General features: G+C 40.8%; 1 protein-coding gene across 2 annotated transcripts; it reads left to right on the top strand.

Annotated features, from left to right (window-relative positions):
* Nucleotides 1–637: 637 nt before the first annotated feature.
* inpp4aa (inositol polyphosphate-4-phosphatase type I Aa) lies at nt 638–18,683 on the top strand. 2 transcript variants are annotated; one of them, XM_086052260.1, is made up of 24 exons: nt 638–781; nt 4,533–4,792; nt 4,888–4,932; nt 6,422–6,540; nt 6,613–6,729; nt 6,819–6,898; nt 6,981–7,098; nt 8,049–8,139; nt 8,208–8,355; nt 8,963–9,093; nt 9,448–9,552; nt 10,223–10,331; nt 10,420–10,437; nt 10,502–10,682; nt 11,587–11,868; nt 11,948–12,095; nt 13,426–13,458; nt 14,203–14,375; nt 14,446–14,569; nt 14,703–14,970; nt 15,179–15,276; nt 15,366–15,478; nt 16,579–16,733; nt 17,654–18,683. In XM_086052260.1, the coding sequence occupies exons 2-24, from the start codon at nt 4,663–4,665 to the stop codon at nt 17,784–17,786; spliced, it is 2,919 nt and encodes a 972-aa protein (XP_085908386.1). In that variant the 5' UTR covers nt 638–781; nt 4,533–4,662; the 3' UTR covers nt 17,787–18,683. The 2 variants fall into 2 exon arrangements, with proteins under 2 accessions (XP_085908386.1, XP_085908387.1); XM_086052261.1 differs by lacking the exon at nt 13,426–13,458.
* Nucleotides 18,684–19,232: the final 549 nt, after the last annotated feature.

The following is a 19,232-nucleotide window of genomic DNA, read 5'->3' as shown; positions in this document are numbered from 1 at the left end:
ATTTCAACTTCCCGTGTTATTATAATTTTTCTCTGTTGGTTTCTTGAAACACAAATGATATTCGTAAAACTATAATATCATTTGGCCAGTCTAACAGTTCTGCGCAACAATACAGCTCATTAACAAACGCTCATGTCGTTTCCAAAACTGTTCAGACATGCTTAAAAACTAGATCCCTTTCCCCGGCAGTACCAAGAAAATTGCAAAGACTCTTAATTTTGAATTGTTTTGACTCATTGGCATTCACTTTGTGCGTTTGCCCAAAATAACCTGGCTCTTTCAGAACAACACCATGGATTACCTACAAAAACTCATATCTCTCCCAAAGCCAATGTGTCAAAACTTAAGTTTCTTTCACATATAAATAGTCAGTGCCCTCAAAATGCATCGTCACTTTGGCGTTGTGTAAGCAAATACCAAGATGTTTCGTCACTATGGCAGAGGTCTAGCAAACAGAATACAATGATTTATAAATCGTTATCTGTGTTGTAAAACGTTATAAAATAAATCATATATTTCATAAATACAACATTTAAATACAATAGATTTAGATAAATAAATAAATAAATAGTTCTCTTTTCGTTATCCGAAAAGCAAATTGGTGCGCCATGGCAGGCTTTTAGCTCCCTCTAGTGGCGTCTAGAAGTCCCTCCAGTGTGTGACAGGGAGTCTGGGCGAGTCTCGTGCAGCCTGCAGACGCCGTGGAGCAGCCAGGATGAGAGCAGCATCGCTTGGTTTACGATCGCGACACGTCTTCTTCTTCCTCTTGCTTCTCCCAAAGGTCGGATTTCTTAATTTCGATGAAATACCAGATGACGTCACGCACACAGAACGACATATGGTGCTGGTGCTAAATCAATATCAATGGTGGCTGTTTATGTTTTCATCTGTGCTCATCCTCCCTCCTCCTCCTCCTCGTATTTTTCAAACATCAGCTGATATAATGACGCCAATTTGTAATATATTGTTGTGTGATTGTGTGACACTACACACATACAAACACAGTAGCCGTGCAAGTGATGCAAGCTTCCAAGTAAACAGACGGGATGACACACCATGTTTCATGCGGGATTAAAATGCAGGCCATTGGTTGTGGATTATGAGGAGGGGAAAGGGGTTGTTTTCATTGTATTTACAACCGGATGTGGTGCGTTTGAGTCCTTCAGGTTGGACTGAACAAGTGTTGTGCTGTGAAAGTATCATGTTTTAAGGGTACCACCCCAGTGACAAGCCAGTGTATTTCTAGCGCAGAGGTGGGCAACTGGTGGTCCATGGGCCATATACAGCCCACAAGGACATTTGTTTCGGTCCACTCTGCTATTGTGAAACAATTGAGGAAATTACATTTCTGTAGGAATGGCGTGTAAATGCTGAAGAGCCGATGCTGAACTGAAATGCTGTAGAATGAATCTGAAGTATAAGAACAGATGTGCCACGTGGGAGTATATAGAATAGAGGTAAATTTATGATTTTTCTCCATTGATTATTTTTTCTCAAGGGAAAAGTGTGTGGCATTACTAAAATTTGTTGTTTTTTTTTTAAGTAGAATTTAAACATTGAGCATTTGGAAATCGGTGGAGAAATGTTGGCTTTGAGGTGACATTTGGTCATTTTGCTGTTAACTTGAGTGGTTTTGTTTCTTGTGGAGAATGTGGAATTCTTTAAAAAGTGGAATTTCTGATCATGTTGAACATTTTGAAATTGAAGTTATTTAATAATGGTGAAAAAAGTTGAACTTAGGTCCATTTGTGAAATGTTTCCAATTTGAATGAACAATGATTTTTGTTAAAAAAAAAAGAACAAAACATTTTATTTGAACCAATTCAGAAATGCTGACTTTGCAATAATAATTTAATTTTTGATCCAATATTTTTCAATGCATGTATAAAAGACCTGCTATCCTAACCCAACAACAAAGGGTTGAAGCAAAAAACAAAATAACCACATACGGTACTTTTTTTTCCATTGCAAAGGGCTCTCTTGCATAAAAATTACCATTCAAGGATGGCACAAAACTGCTGAACAAGACACCAACATAAAATGCAACAACTAATTTTGTACATTTTTTCAGAAAAATTGTATATAATTTTTGATAGAATTGATTTATTTTTTTTAATAATCTTGAAGATTTTTTTTGTGTTTCTTTAATCAAGGGGCCATTCAGAGTGTGGTCGCGCATAGGTCCCACGGGCGGCCAGTTGCCCATCCCTGTTATGAAATATGGCCACATAACATACACTGAAATGCCTTCCCCTGTCTTAAAGGTACAACCACACTTTCTTCTGCTTAGTGACGCACTTTGATGCTGTGACGTCGTTAATGTGTGGCGTGTCCTGTCATCATGTTTTCCAGGAGGCTCATGGGTAATGATGCATTTCAATTGAAAAGCCTGAGTTTTTGGGGAACAGCTGGTTCTGACTGCATCTGTAGGCTTCCAGCAGGGATCTCACGGGAGAGCTGCAGGGAGGGAAGCCGATGTGCTGCAAAGCCATCAAGATGAAATTAACTGATGTCCATAAAGGCAGCATGGTGGACTGGCTAATGTTAGCTTAGCCTCTTTCTGAGCCTTAGCTCTGTATTATTACACTCCACACTCTCCAGTTTGCTGCAGTGGCCCCCAGTCTCCTCTTGGATAAAATTGACATCTTACCATGAATAAGTAATAAATAATAAAAATAGAATACTGGAGACATTCTCCACCATTGTTGTTTGCTAGTATGTCGCGTTCCAACTAATGCACTCAGACCGGCGTGTATTTTTGCAGTTTGACTTGCTTTCTTTCACTTCATTCTTACAGTACATTTGCTTGCCTCACATTTGCGAGGTCGCCGAATGAGCGGCATAATGTAGAAGCTTGCTGCATGCAGCTGATGATGATGGTGGTTGTCAAACACATGTAGCCACGATGATCTTTGACTCCCTGTGGCGTTGCACCACACCTACTGTGACACTCTTCCAGAGCCCACTGTGTCTCAGGCAGTGTGACAGCCTCCCACTAACGATGACATGATGACCACCTACAACCCAACACACACACACACCTAAACACACGCAGACTAACGACGCAAATACAGTAGCCGCCGTAATGCCTTTGTCATCCGTGACTAGGCAGAAGAGCTGCATGTGTCGGTTTGGGCGGGTGACGTCAAAACAGACTCACATGCAAAAATAGAGCGCTATGGCGGATGCTCCGACGCATGATTACACAGCCACATATAGGCTTACAAAGCTCCTCCCTTTTAGTGTAAAGTCACATGATCTACTATAAATTGTTGATGTATTTGCACTGCTCTAAACTTGTGATACAGACAGAAACAGAAAATGTGATGTAAAACTTACCTTAGAGGAGTTTAGAATTATATACATATACTTTTATTTACAGTTTAGCACGTAGGCAGTAACCATTACTATTTAATGTACAAAACAGTTCAGATAATGAATGGTTATTAATTTATTTTGTAATAATAGCAATATGTCATATAATGACAGTTAGGGAATCATGAATTATTACATTTATTTTACTGCATTTTATTACAAATTTCTCATTTTTCAATATAATTTTCCGTAATGCATCTGAATTCATTATTGTAATATTTAGATTATGCTTTCTCTTTTATATAATTTTTCCCAAAAACATTTGAATTGTTTATTTTTTTTACAATTTGTATATTTTCATAATAATATCAATATATGATACAATGACAATAACAGAATCAATGCAATTGAATTTATTATTTCAGGTGGTTCAGATAATGGATGGATGGATGTATTATATTTTACATTTTCATATTACTATTGTTATTGATTTTGCATTATTTTATTTTAATCCTAAGAATTCAGAATTATTTTTGTATTATATTATCAGCATTTTATTTTATTTTTACGAACTCCTATGCATTTCAATTTATTTTGAATGTATTGATATATTTGGTATTTTTCCCCAATGCTGGAGGAGGCACTTTAGTACATTCACTAGTTGAATACAGATGATTTGATTTACAAAAAAAAAAAAAAAAAATCAACATGCTACTATGGTAATAATAGTGCTTGCTAATACCTTGCAATGATGTTTTTTAATTTTACAATTTATTTTATGAGCATTCAAAACTTCTGTTCTGTCAGAAATACGTATACAGTAGGTGTCCCATCTACACTTTTATACCCCATAGGACTCTATTGTTAGTGTATTTTCCATACAGAAAAAGGTAAACGGCATCTGTCCGTGCAAAAGTATTGAGACCCACCTCACTTCCATTTTAGACAACTCTATGTTTCCAACTTTGTGGGAACGGTGAGTAAAAAGCAGGTGTATTTTTGGTCGTGCGAAAGTTCACACTTGGAAAAGTTTGCCACTGCCTGCATTAGCACATCGCCAGAGTCGGTGCATGTAAGCAGATAATTGTGTCAATTTAAATGCAGCCAGCTGTGAGAGAGGATGATGTCAGCATCATTATCATCAGTTCTCTGTCTCATCTGTTTCCATGGCGACATTGCACTAACCCCCACTCCTCTTCTTGTTTGCCTTTCATTAGTGACTCATGCGTGACTGCTGAGATCATCGCACAAGGCGCCCATATCGCGAGGGAAGTTCAGGTTCTAGGTTCACTTGAGATTTCTTCAGGGTTCTTTTAAAAAAAAAAAGAAAAAAAAAGAAGAAGAAGAATGCATCCCCAGCCGCGCCGTGACCCGTCCATGTCTGGGAAAGAGCGCAGCCCCCGTCACAGGCCGTGGTCAGTCTACCGGGCAAACACGTTTGATCTTTCATCGGAGATGATGGGACTGGCTCTGTCAGGTAACCATGTGACCGTATCCATGGTAACATGTCTGCTCTGTTTACGATCAAAAAATAGTATTCCAATAGAGTTCTCCTTCCCCTCCGGTCTACAGGCAAGAGTCAGGACCCAGACGAGCCGGTGTTAGAGTTCAGTTTGGGTAAGGCCAACACAGCACAATTTAAGACATTTCTTTTCTTGAATGTGTCTTGGAGATGGAGTTTAGATTTAGATTGCATGATTTAAACCAGGAATTTGACCATGCTATTTGGTTTAATTTATTAAAGTAACTAGCGACTTGCTTGAAACGGCTAGGGGCTCACTTATAACAAGTCACCAACAATGAAAACATGTCCCTTGTACTTGTTTGAGACCAAGAGACTTGACTTGTTAAGTGACTCAGATTAAATAGCTTGGAATTTGGGACTCACCCAAGATTTGCACCAGAGGACTATGGATTGCTCAAACTTGGTATAAAACAAATGGTCTGTGGCTTCTTTGAAACAAGGAACAAATCATTTGGTTCACTTTTTATTCGGACCAAATGATCTGGAACTTGTTTGAGACTCCTAATTTGTCATCGACTTGGATTTAATCACTTGGACTTTCCTTTGCTATAGACTTGCACCAGACTGTCGGCTTGCTCACGGAACATTTGATTTTGGCCTAATTATCTGACCTGTCAAAGTTATGAATATAGACTAGCAGGCTTAAACTAAAAGACTTGGCGCAAGTGACTTTCTTTAAACTTAGACCAAAAACAATCATGAGTCTGAAATACCACCTCATTAACACGGGTTTTAGGTCCATACGAAATGGAGTGGGGACTCACATGTGACTTAGACTACAACACAAGTGTCACTTTAGACTTCGGCAAGATAACTGGGTATGACTTGGCTCAGGTGAATTGCGACTCACTTATGTCTTGCACCAGAGTACTCAGACAGGAAAAGCTAGGATTTACATTGGACTTGGACCTGATGATTTGGGAATAAGACTTAACCTTGCAAATAACAAATAGTTATTTCCAAATAAATAAAACAAAATGACCTATCCTGGTGACTTGATAATCCCTCATGAATTGCACCTGAAGACTTGGGAATTGCTTCGAGCTGCTTTTGCTCAGACTTACTTGAAAATGGGACTTATGAATAATTAAAATGGCTTTCAAAATATCTTAACTAGTCTTGGGCCAAATCACAAATCACCCTGTTAAATTAGGAGTCTTTGAGCTAAGGATTTGATCAAAAATATGCACATGAACATGTTGTTGATCTTAGGCTACACATCTTAACCAGGGTGACTTGGGACTAACTTAACTTGGACCAAATGGCTTATCCAAACTGATGACTTGGGACTTTCTTTGCTGACCAAATGACTTACTCTGTTGACTTTGGGACTCAGGAAACTTGGGGTCTAAACAAAACATTTACCACTTGGAGAGACTTGGACCCAATGACTATTTCCTATTGACATGGGACTCCCTTTAGTCCTGTATAAGATAACTTGGATTTTGGTACTGGATGACCTGGGCCAAGTAAGAGTTTGTCTTCACTGTAGCTCATTTGTTTGTGTTTCAAACAACATTTGACAACCATTATTCCCGTGAGAGCATTCATGATTGCTCCATGACTTTCTGTTTCCTCCAGTCTGCAGTGAACTGATCACACCCACTGTGGACCGTAAGCCCAGCAGTTTTGTGGCCGTCAGCTGCACCACTCCCCCTCAGGCGTTTTGGACCAAACATTCTCAAACAGAAATCATTGAGGTACTGAACACGTCCTTCCTTGTTGCCGTTAAGGAGCGAACCAACTTAGACCTCCTTCCATATTGCCCACAGGGGACAAGTAACCCCATCTTCCTGAGCAGCGTGGCCTTCTTCCAGGACTCTCTGATCACTCAGCAGACCCAGGTCAAGCTCTCTGTCTACGATGTGAAGGATCGCTCCCAAGGCACCGTAAGTCACATCCTGAATTTTTGTGTCACTATCAATCCGGCTCACTTGGTGAACTCTTTCAAGTACCGCTTGTGTCTTTTGTCAAACAGATGTACATGCTCGGCTCTGCCATATTTTCTTTGAAGGAGCTCCTGCAGGACAAACATCACCGCCTGCACCTCACTCTCAGGTAGCCACTCCCTTCAGCGTGCTCCTCGTTTAAAGTAACCTCCAGCTGGATCGGGGGTCTTGCTCAATGAGTTTACTTGCAGGTCGGCCGAGAATGAGCGAGTGGGCAACCTCACGGTCATTGCCTGGCAGATTGAGGAGAAACGCGAGCAGAGAGCGCCAGTTGCCAAACTACAGCGAGGAGACACTGTTAACGGAAGGGTGAGTGGTGATGACTTGCTTGTAGGTTAACTATTCATGGCAGATAATGATTGATTGAGCTCTTGTGCTCTTAAGTCGGCTACAAGCGTGATTTGTGACGAATGTGTCGGGTACTGTGCCATCCTAAAAACCGTAAGCTTCTAACATGTTCAAAACGTCTCCATCTAAAAAAAACATAATTCATGTGTATTTTTTTTCATTATTAGCTAGTTTGGCATTTTTTTTTAGTCCAAAATGTTAGCTATATTTGTGAACATGTTGTTTTGATTGCATAAAAGCCAAGCCAATGCTTGCCAGCTCTCCAACTTGATTTCTTTACTCTGCATTAGCAGTAAGTTTAAGAGAGAAAAAAAAGATGGAAACTATTTGGTCCGCGGAGAGGTTTTGTTGCGTTATCAAGTCAGTTTTTGTATATAGTTTATGATATAATGTTACTTTTTTTGTACTTAAAGTCAACCCAAACATATTTTTTCAAGAATATGTTCAATGCAGGCCCACTAGTTGAAACACGTCACTGATTAATATTGTGTTTGTGGAATATGAGTTAAACAACAAAATTTACCCATTTTTAGCTATCTCTGGGGGCGGCCATTTTGTCACTTCTGCCTTAAGTACATTCCAGTGTCGTTCTTCGTTTCCTTCTAATTGAAAGGCCACGTGGGCAGCATGGCTCAGTGGTAGTGGTCGTCTCCCCACCCAGAGGTTGTGGGTTCGATCCCCGGCTGTTGTGACCTTGTCGAAGTATCTTTGAGCAACATGCCGAACCCCCAGTTGCTCCTGATGCTGAGTCATCACTAGATGAATGAGTTAACTGTGTGAAACACTTTGAGTACCAAAGTTAGAAAAACGCTACACGAATGACAGCCCATTTAATACAGGAGCTGAATCAATACTTTTAGCAAGCAGCAATGTAAAGTCATGTAGGGATTAACACTGGCACACGGTTTCAGATGGTTCTTCCAGTTGACGAAAGCTTGACTGAATCCAAAGGCATCAAGTCCAAGTCTTCCTCCCTGTGTAAAGATCCCCTGCTGAAGGCTGGTGAGTATCATCGATGAGAATCTTAACTTCAAGAAAGTTCATACGGCGTCACGCCGGTATGTTTCCAGTTTTCGGAAGCGTCATGTCGCAGACGTACCGTTTCCCCACTACGGACGGCAACCATCTCCGCGTCCTAGAGCAGATGGCTGAGAGTGTGCTCTCCCTGCACATCCCTCGGCAGTTTGTGAAGCTGCTGCTGGAAGAAGACGCTGTCAGGTAACATTGATAGTTAACTATTTCTGTTCTGTGAGCTAAGACTGGGTGGTATTGATTAATTGAAGTTTACTTATCAGGACAACATCATCATAATTATTTTCACATTGATTTCTGGTAGACAAAAGATGAGCTCAGTGGAAAGCAATCATGGAGTCAATTGCGCTGAACATGGCCATACACTTCGTCCCAGTTTGTACTGTATGTTGTCAAAACAGTGATTCGTCCACATGTTGAAAACTTTTGGTTCATTTTAAGGTCATATCGCCTAGTCCTACGGTGAGCAATTGCTTTTGTGAGCTCTAACATCTAACTCCTAGACTGCTTAGAGCACATTGCATAGTATCTGCGGAATGACATATTATTGGTGACTTAGCACCATTGTACTGACTATCCTGGACACACGCGTCTACCAGGTTTCAAGTTAACAAGTTTCGCATTCTCTTCTGGGTTCATCATCACTATTCCATCACGGGTAGACTTCCGCGCTGTTCAATTTGGAGATGGTTTCAATTGATGGCATCTCTTAGCGTGAACGCACAATTTGTGGTTGAATTTCATTTCCTTGAGGTTGACATCATTCTTCTGTATAACCTGAAACCTCACACAGGGTGTGTGAATTGGAAGAACTGGGCGAGCTGTCACCGTGCTGGGAGAACCTCAGGAGGCAGATCATCACTCAGTACCAGACCATCATTCTCACATATCAGGAGACCATCAGTGACCTGCATGAGTACAAAGGTAAGAACCACAAGTTCAGTGTACACTGCAGTATACTGTATGCTGGAACACAGCCCCAACCATTCTAAACTTTGAAGCTAAACTACATTGTTCTACTTTTACAATAAAACCTGCTTGCACCTGACATATAATTTGAGGCACAAAACATTTTGGGGCAACAACGCTTTAGTCTACTGCAAAATTAGTTGCCATTTAAGATGTTGTCTCTATATAATGTATTATCATTAATACTATACAAGGTACTTGTAAACAATATATAATAAGTCTTTTAAGAGTCATGCTTTGGTAGGTGCAAATTTTTGGGTTTGCAATTGCATTTCAATGGAAATAAACAAATGCGTTTCTCCCTTTCAGGACCTTCTTTTAAATCTAGCACACTGAAGGCCGAGCGGAAGTTGGAGTTTATTCCGACAAATTTGCACATCCAGAGGATGAGAGTACAAGGAGAATCCGGCTATGGTAACTCCCCCACACATTAACGCTCACTGCAGAACCAATGCTCAATCTAATGACATCCAATAATTAAAGAGCTGAGTATTATTATCTTGCTTGAAGTGGAAATCAGCGCAAACATATTTTTTTCAAGACATATGTTCCCAGCAGGCCCACTAGTGGAAACACGGCATTCTGATTAATATTGCTTTTGTGGAATATGAGTTAAGCAGCAAAATCCACCCCTTTTTAGCCATCTCCGGGGGCGGCCATTTTGTTACTTCTGTCGACTGAAAATGACATCACAACTGCTCAGGGCTCATCTTCAGAATACAGATGTTGTCTCATCTTCAGAATACAGATGAGCTGTGATTGGTCGTTACCTGAGCCCTGAGCAGTTGTGATGTCATTTTCAGTCGACAGAAGTGACAAAATGGCCGCCCCCAGAGATGACTAAAATTAGGCGGATGAACTCTTATACCACAAACGCAATATTTATCAGAATGCCTGTGTTTCAACTAGTGGGCTTGCAAAAATCTGTTTGGTTTGACTTCCACTTTAAGCCAGAATTTTAGCCACATCTCTTGCATTGCATTTTATTAGATTGTGTGCCTAATGAACTACATTGAGACTTTCACAGAAATGTAATTTGTTTGGCGTCGTCGTCAACGACCCTTGATTGGTGTCTTTCGACCAGACCACACGTACGACGTGGTGACTAACGGCGCTCCTGCTGCACACCATCAAGGCTTTAAAGGCTGCGGTCTGAGGAAACTCCTGCACAAGCTTGAAGAGGCCAGAAAACAGTTCGTAGAAGACATTTACTATGTGCACCCACATTGACTATTCAGAGATAAACATGGCGCTCTCTCCCTGTTTTTTTTGCACCGCCAGCTCTTACGAGGAAGAGAGGTGAGACTGATGATGACGTTGGTGCATTGTTGCAGTGAATGCCACACGTTTATCCCCCCAATAGTTCCACCGGGCCGAGAGGAATGGCATACCAGCCGCAGGATGTCGTCAGAGCAAAGGAGCTGATTGGCCAAATTAACACGCTGAAGACCCAAGTGTGCTACTACATCGAGCGTCTGACGAGAGCGGCCAAGGAGCGCTCGGCCAATGCGCTGGAGAGAACGCTGGCCATCCTCAAAGAGAAGGTGAGCAGAACTCTGAGGATTTGCTCCATAAATGTATGTTCCATTCAGTAAGGTTGGGAATTTGGGCTGTGGTGTCATTTAATGAGAAGTAATGTTAGTACTTTGGTGTGTTTATTACAATACTTGAAATTTGAACATGTACCAAAAACCTGAAACTGAAAATTGGTATAGCAACCATACTCTATAGCAGGGATCACCACCAACTGTCAGGTTTACATGCAATTTAAAGTGAATTCAGAGATTTGTTTGTAATTACATTATAAATATTTGAAGATAATTGCTGTATTAGAGCGCCTCGTTATTGGCCATGAGTGCTCGGATGCCACACAAGGAAAGGCAGAAGAGCAAAGGGAGGAAAAAAAAAAAGTCAGACTTAACAGCCAGCATGTGGACAGGAGCTTTGCGCTGGCTTGATATCTTTAGAACGCCTCGTTGGCACGGCGTGAAAAACACCTGCGACGTCCCAGCGGGATATATTCCAGCCAATGGAGGCTTTAAACAGATTAAGCATAAGAAAGATGCTAAATGAAGTAGAATTCATTATTCCAGGTTGTAGTGGTATTAGGTAATCGCAGCATTTGCGAGCAGAGAGAGAGAGAGAGTTGCTTGATTTTTCATAATTTTGAAGGCATTTTATATCATTGGTGATTTTTTTTTTAATCATTCAAATTTGTAACTGTTGTCTGTGGTGCGTCAAATTCAGAAGACATATTTACACTTCGGTTTACAGGGACTTTGTTGCAAGGCAATTCCGCTGATCGACAATATAGGAAATGTTTTCATTTGGAAAATGTAAACATTTTACAAAAATCACTCAACCTCGACTGAGGTCCTTCTCAACATGTTAGTGCATTGAAGTCAAACTGAAGTGAGCTTCGACAATCTGTCTGCTGGCCTATTTCAGACTCGTCAGTTGGTGAGCGTGTGCGACTCCAAGCTTTTGTCCTCGGCCATCATCGCCCTGGCCGCCGCCCGCCCAGAGTCCGGCCTGCAAGGCACCCCGTCCCCTTCCTCATCCTGCCACTCGCCTTCCTCACGCTCACCCTCGCGCTCGCCCGCTCATCACCCGTCATCCCCATCGCGGGCGGCTACCTCGCCCTCCCGCCTCGCCACCCCGCCGGAAAGCATAGACGGGATTAAAAACAAGCGCGCCTCCTTGCAAGCTGATTTGCACGGGGAGGAGTGGGTATGAGAACCTCCACAAGCCGGTTGTGTGCATTTTGCTTCTTCGTTATGAGACTTTATCGTATGTAATGTGTGCGCAGGAGAAGGTGTGGCTTAATGTGGACAAGAGTCTGGAGTGTGTGATCCAGAGGGTGGACGGATTGCTGCGGGCGAATCAGCTTCAGAGCGACAGCAGTTCCGATGATGTGTTTGCATTGGCCATTGAGGACCCCACAAAGACCAAAAAAGGTCAACCTCTAATTCCTAACACATTTTAAAATACCACAAACAATCAAAGAAACAATTTTTTAAAATCTGCCATTTTTTTACGCTAATTGCTGTCTCTGTTGTACTGTGTAAAACAAATACTAAAGGACAAGTATTGGAAAACAGTCAAATGTTCTATCTGTAATTCCTCTCTTTAATGTAAGTGTTAAGAGACAAAAAAATATTTTATTCATGATTCATTTTTTTAAATAATCGGCCGATGAATCAGTTATTTGAGTTTTATTCTGCCAAACCATCATAGGCAACAAACTACGAAAAAAAAACAATTTTGTTCGGGCCCTAGTAATTGTACAGTAGTCGAGTTTCACAGATGATAAAGAATACATGCCTGTGAATATTGTTGCATTTTCTGTCTCCACATTTTGCTGCACTGTTTGTGTTCAAATATCCATTGCTTAAAGCAGAGGTACCCAAGTCCGATCCTCGAGAGCTCTTATCCACCCAGTTTTAGTTCTCTATAACGCTTTAAGCCAGGGGTGCCCAAGTCCGGTCCTTGAGAACCTCTTTCCAGCCTGTTTTAGATGTCTCCCTCCCCAAACACACCTGATTCAAATGATCAGGATCGTTATCAGGCTTCTGCAAAGCTTGCCGAGGATCTGATCATTTAAATCAGGTGCGTTGGAGGAGGGAGACATCTAAAACAGGTTGGAAAGAGGTTCTCAAGGACCAGACTTGGGCACCCCTGGCTTAAAGCGTTATAACATTGACAATAGTTCTGTTAGCTCGTCTGTGGTGTTTCACATTTTGTTAGCATTACCATAGTGGACTCTCGTAAGTTATGTGCTTTGGATAAATACACAACCTGAAATTATATTTGTTTTATGTTCAATTTTGAACTGGGAGTGGCTACAGCTTGAAGCAAGCACCGTGTGTTGAAATGTTCACTATCTGCCGCTGCTCAAATTTGTGCTCGCAACTTAAGCTCCCTAAACCTTGAAAGTCAGGTCAGTCATAAGTCCAAATATAAGAATATTTCTTTATTATATATAATTTATTTATTTATATAATTTGCCAAAACGTATGGAGACTAGTCTAAGAAAGTTACACAGACTAAAAAGACAAAGATAACCCTTTTATCAAAGTGATGGAAAGGCTACTGTTTGTTGAAAGAAAGAATCTGCTCAAGATTACGAGTTAATAAAATTTTGAATATAGTCCGGGAAAAGACCATCAAACTGATTCTGAAAAACAAATGAACCCATTTTGTCCAAATCTTATGCGCAACATACGGTAATCAAACATCCATTCGAAAATGACATACTCGCTATGTGTCGTTCTCTCTCACTGCTAGGTAGCAGCCCAGAGCGGGAAAAAACATCACCAGGTAAAGTCTGAATCAAAACAAAAAAGTTCAACTCTTCATCATGCATGAAGTCACCCAGATCTCAGTGGACACCATAAAATTAGCGCTTTTGTTTACAATTCTTGGGGGCACTTATTCCAAAAGACGCTCCAGCTTCATTAAATATCGTATCTAATATACATCAATTCATTATAAGATTCACAGTGTATTTGTTTGTTTTGGTTTTACTTTAATGTTAATAAGCATGCAATGTTATACAGAGGTGTATTTATAAAGATTTTATCGACAAATGATGCTAGTATTTATAATGAGTCAGAGAGTTGGGGAGCTCCAAATATTTTCTTCTTCATAGGGGAGGTGTAATAGAAAATAATTTAGAAACATTGGTCTGGATAGAATATATGTACACAATAGAATAATAATAATAATAAACACATAATATAAATAAATAAACAGAGTGATTTTGATGCCCCCTTCTTAAACGCTTTATAAATGCGACAAGCACTATTTACAACGGGCTGTTGCCTGTCTAATTGAAGCTCCTTCCCTTACTTCAACATAGTTTCTTTGGCGCCAACATAGCACCAAAGCACTACTTTTCTATGAGACGGGGATTCACCGTTTTCCTGTGGCATCTTGGAGCATGTCAGAACGAACACGAAAAATGCAAACAGGCATGTTTGTCAGCAAATAATGGAGGATAGGTTCCCCAAAAAGGTGCGGGAATACCGTAGCGCAATGCAAACTGCAGCCTCTTGCCTGCAGGCGAGTGGGCCGAGGCCCTCCACCCTCTGCTCTCCACGCTGAGCGACTGCGCCTCGCTGATGAGCGACAAAGCCAAGAAGGCCATGGTGTTCCTCCTCATGCAGGACAGCGCCCCCACCATCGCCATGAGCCTCACGCTGCAGTACCGCCGCGACGTCGTCTTCTGCCAGACCGTCAGTTCTCTGCAGCCGCCTGCAACTGGACCGAGATGAAGATGATCATTTCTGTTGGTGTGCTTTACAGCTAACGGCTCTTATCTGCGGCTTCGTACTCAAGCTGAGGAACAGCCTGTGCGACTCGGGCTTCCTCAAGCAGCTCCACACCATCGGCCTGCTGGTGCAGTATGAGAGCTTGCTCAGCACCTACGGTAATGGATGAGTGTGTATATATGTATATACAATATATATATATATATATATATATATATATATATATATATATATATGTATACACACAATACAATACTCTGCAATTCATCCAATGTGATTTGTCACCTTTAGGTGAGGAGCTTGCCATGTTGGAAGACATGAGCGTCGGGGTGAATGACCTGAGGAACGTCACCTTTAAAATCACGCAAGCGAGTACGGCCTTCAGCCCGGACATGTTGCCCGTCATAACGGGAAACAGGAGCGGCTTTAACGTCAGGGTCCCCATCCCCGCCGCCATCTTCGACAGTCTACCGCGGGAAATCCAGAACGGCATGCTGCTGCGCGTGCAGCCCGTCCTCTTCAACGTAGGCATCAATGAGCAGCAAACGCTGGCTGAGAAGTAAGTTGATAAAAAAAATAAGTAAATAAAAACATGACAATGTCAGCAAGAAGACAGCATGACTATCTTTGTAAATGCTGATTTTTTTTTTTAATACAGCTCTACAGGATCACAACAATTAAAATCGTATTTTTGTGGGGGAAAAAAAAGCAGAGATTTTATTATACGGCAATATGGTCATGAATTATGTCCTTTGGTTTGTGTGCAGGTTTGGAGACACATCTCTGCAGGAGGTAATCAACGTCGAGAGCATGGCTCGCCTCAGCATGTACTACGATCATTTTAAAGAAGTCCTGCCAGAAGATTGTGAGTCCATTAGGCTTTAAAGCAGAAAGACAAGTCCAAAAATGTTTCCCTCATCTTCACTGTTCTTCCTCCTCGTGTCCTCCTTGTAGGTCTTCCTCGCTCCCGTAGCACCACCAGTCTGTCCGATCTGCTCAAGCAGCTCAGCCACAACGTCAATGCCAAAAAGAGCAAGAACGTGGAGATTTTGTGGCAGGCGGCGGAGGTACAGTGCTTAAAAAATGGTCACCTTCTTAAGGTTCACAAAAACGATTTTTGGGGGCTTTAAACATCTTCTCAGGATGCTGGCCACCTCTTCTAAAATCAGTTATATCCTTAGTTTGAGAGATTATTCAAGATACCCTTGAAATGAAATTATAAATAAATATACTTTGTGATACAATCAGTATTTGGTTCAGTTTTTCGTGTATTCTGAAAAAAGATTTTTAGGAAAGTGATCAGACATATTAGCCCACCTGTTGTAAAAAAACTCAACTTTTTCCGTCAAGGACTGCAAGTAAACAACTAGAATTTGAAATGCTTTCACGTGCTTTATTTATTAATTTTTTTCTAAAATGTGAGCATCCAGCATTGCTGTAAATCTTATTGAATTGCCTTTTGGAGTCTCAAAATGTCAGAAAACTCACAAATGTTTGCATGTTTTTTCTGATGAAATTATTTTTATTATTATTATTTAGGGGCTCCAAACACGATCCCACTCCCCCTAAAAAAAAAAAAAAGAACTCAATAGCATCCCCTGGAACGTTTAAAAGAAAATGGACCAATACTGAAGTTTTACTATCAACACTATGTTTGGTGGACATTTCAATTAAAACAGAACCCATCCCCAAAATTGAGCAGGAAGGCGGCTATTTTGATTTGAAGCAGCCATTTTGTGCCTCATACTTGAGACCAAATCGGAGCAGGTACCATAAACCAGTGATTCCCAACCCATGTAACGTGCCGAGAGCTATCGTCAGGTGTGCCGTGAGAAATTATCCAATTTCTTATGAATAATTTCTTTGTTCATCTAACTATGTCAGCAAGGTATTGTGACAGGCAGAACAATTAAATTTGCTTCCACTAGCTAGCAGAAGGTACATGATTAACCTGTGTTTCTACTTTTTGCTTGGTGCTCTGCTATGAGATTGTCCTCAGTGTAAAATGTGTTATATCAACATTACGGGGATGTAAATGGAAAGAGTGATGCTAAGATCAATATTGTACAGTTGAACCCACAATAGCACTAGAGTTGTCTTAACTCAACCAAGTAGATGTAACATCAGCCTGTGAGTCTACTAACTTCTATTTCTGTGTTGGCTGTAGGCGTGTCGGCGCCTGAACGGCGTGCGCTTCACAAGTTGCAAGAGCGCCAAGGACCGCACGGCCATGTCGCTGACCCTGGAGCAGTGTCACATTCTTCAGCAGGAGCACGCCCTGGCGCCGCAGGTCTTCTACCAGGCCCTGGACTGCATGCGCAGGTCCGTTGCTCGCCAGATGACGATCACTAATGTAGTGCTAGCTTGACTTACAGCGCCTCAACAAGTTTTTGGAGCCGTCGCTTGGCCAATTTTTTTGCTTCGTGTTGCAAGCCACAACTTGAGTCAGAGGCAAGCTTCGGATACATCGCAACCTTCATTCGTCAATCCGTCATTTTTTCATAACGAACCGAATTGTAATCCTTTGTCCATCAGTTAAGTCCGTCAGTTAGTCCGTGAGAAGTCAAGGTCCGTCAGTCGGTCCGTCAATCGGTCTGTCAGTCCATCGCACCGCCCCCGCCCCGACTCCCACCCAAAACAAAAAAACATCAGCGAAAACGGGCATCCGTCAGTGACGACTGACAGGTCCGTCACTGGTGACGATTACAATGCCAGACGAAAATCCACATCCGTCAGTGCTTAATCTGTCATTTTTAAAAAGTGTGCCGTCATTCATCAATCGTCAGCAAAACAGGCATTCGTCAGTCTGACGGAATGCCCACCTCTCAAGGTCATCAATATTTGTGATTGTTACCCCTTGTTGGGTCAAAATGTAGATCCAACATGCTGGGTAAGATCCTCAACCAATGCACTGGGTATAAATAATCCAGAATTGGCTCAGTCCCTTTTGGACCCAGCACTAAGTTAGCCATTTCACACAATTTGGGTAACTTTTAACCCACAGTTTAAAGAGTGTTTTTAAATACAATACCATGCTATTTTTTCGTTATAAAAAACATGTAACAAAAAAAATGGTGGTCTTTTGGGAGGGCTGGCATGGATTAATGACATTTCAAGGGTGGAAATTGATTTGCTACACAAGTAAATGGAGTTATGATCTTGGGAACGAAAGAAATGAAACTCATAAGTCAAGATACCACCGTATATTATTGGTACTTCTGATGTTTTCCTTGTGCACACAGTGAGGGCTGCAGACGAGAGAACACCATGAAGAACGTGGGATGCCGCAAATACGCCTTCAACTCACTCCAGCTCAAGGCCTTCCCCAAACAGTACCGCCCTCCGGAGGGCACGTACGGGAAAGTCGAATCCTAATCGACGTACAAAGACTGATGAGAACACAAGCACCTACAACACTCAAACAAACAGCAACAGTTGTTGTGTTTAGTCACTGATAAGGAAATCTGTTTATGTCCAAGTGCTGCTGTAGGTAGTTTTCTTGTGGTTTCGCTTCCTCTCAGTTGAAGTGCAACAACAAAGGACTATTAGTGCCACACTGAAAAGAAAAAAAGGACACTACAAGATTAGTCGTAATAATTTGAGGATAGTCATATATTTCAGGGGGGGGGGGGAAATTCCATTCAGCTCAAATTTGAACAAGTGAATTTCTAATATCCGCTCACACACGTAATGCTCCTCTGATTTCATTCTCTTCCCCTCGTAATACTTGGATGAACATATATATATATATATATATATATATATATATATATATATATATATATATATATATATATATACTGTATTGACTTCAATCTTGTAAAATTATTAGTCTACAATCTTCTCAACCATAGTTTGTACAAAAAAAATATGCAACTACAACGAAAATATGCAACTTTATTCTTATTACATTATCACTAATTTATAAAAAACATTCAACTTTATTGAAAATATACAACATAGTTCTCGGAATAGTACAACTTCGAAACTTTCTTCTTGTAGTCTATTTTTTTCCCTCCGGTTCAGTTTGGCAGTAATACTCCTTCATACATAACCAGTCTATGTCTAGATATTTGTTTATTTTTCCTTTCCTAAATGCCACAAATGATGATTAAATGAGTGAATGTGCAGGAAAACAGAGATTGTGAGTCAGTTACATGAAATGTTACAAGCCTGTGAATTGAGTAATATTTGATTGTACACTGGAAGCTACAGTAGTGTGTGTCTTTACTTGCAGGATAACAACCATGCAGCATGTGTTCGTTTGATTCGCCACATTCAGTTGAATTATGCACAATGTTAGACGCATACAAAAAAATCGTGCATGGGATTTAAAAAAAAAAAAAAAAAAAAAAAAAGCATTATTGCGACAATAAATCATTAACTGTACTGAGCTTTAACACCTCCTCTGTTGCTGGCATACCAGGCCCTTTGCATCTTACTGTACTATATCAACAGGCACTACAAGTTTTATTTGAGAAATTATTGTTATTTTGCTTCGAGCTTCTTATGTTAATGTATGTTATTGTTATTCAAATTATTGAGTATGTTACATGCACACAGGTGGAAGAGATGGTAAAAATGGCTGCTGAATAAAAGATGGACAACTCCAAAAATGTGTGAGAAAAATCGTATGTGGCCTGAAATTTCTTGATGTATACTGACACGTTTGCCTAAAACGTCTATCCGTATTTGAATATGAGAAATACTCTCATATATCAGTGATTCCCAACCAGGATTTAAAATAATCATATTAATTTGTTGAAAATTATGATTTATTAATTACAACAATAATGACATTTTATTATGGTGATATGCCCT

This window comes from Filicampus tigris, chromosome 14 (assembly GCF_054856515.1).
Source record: "Filicampus tigris isolate MCC_2025a chromosome 14, RoL_Ftig_1.0, whole genome shotgun sequence".
Lineage (NCBI taxonomy): Eukaryota > Metazoa > Chordata > Actinopteri > Syngnathiformes > Syngnathidae > Filicampus > Filicampus tigris.
Note: the sequence above shows the minus strand (reverse complement) of the source record. Positions and strands in the feature narration are given on the sequence as shown.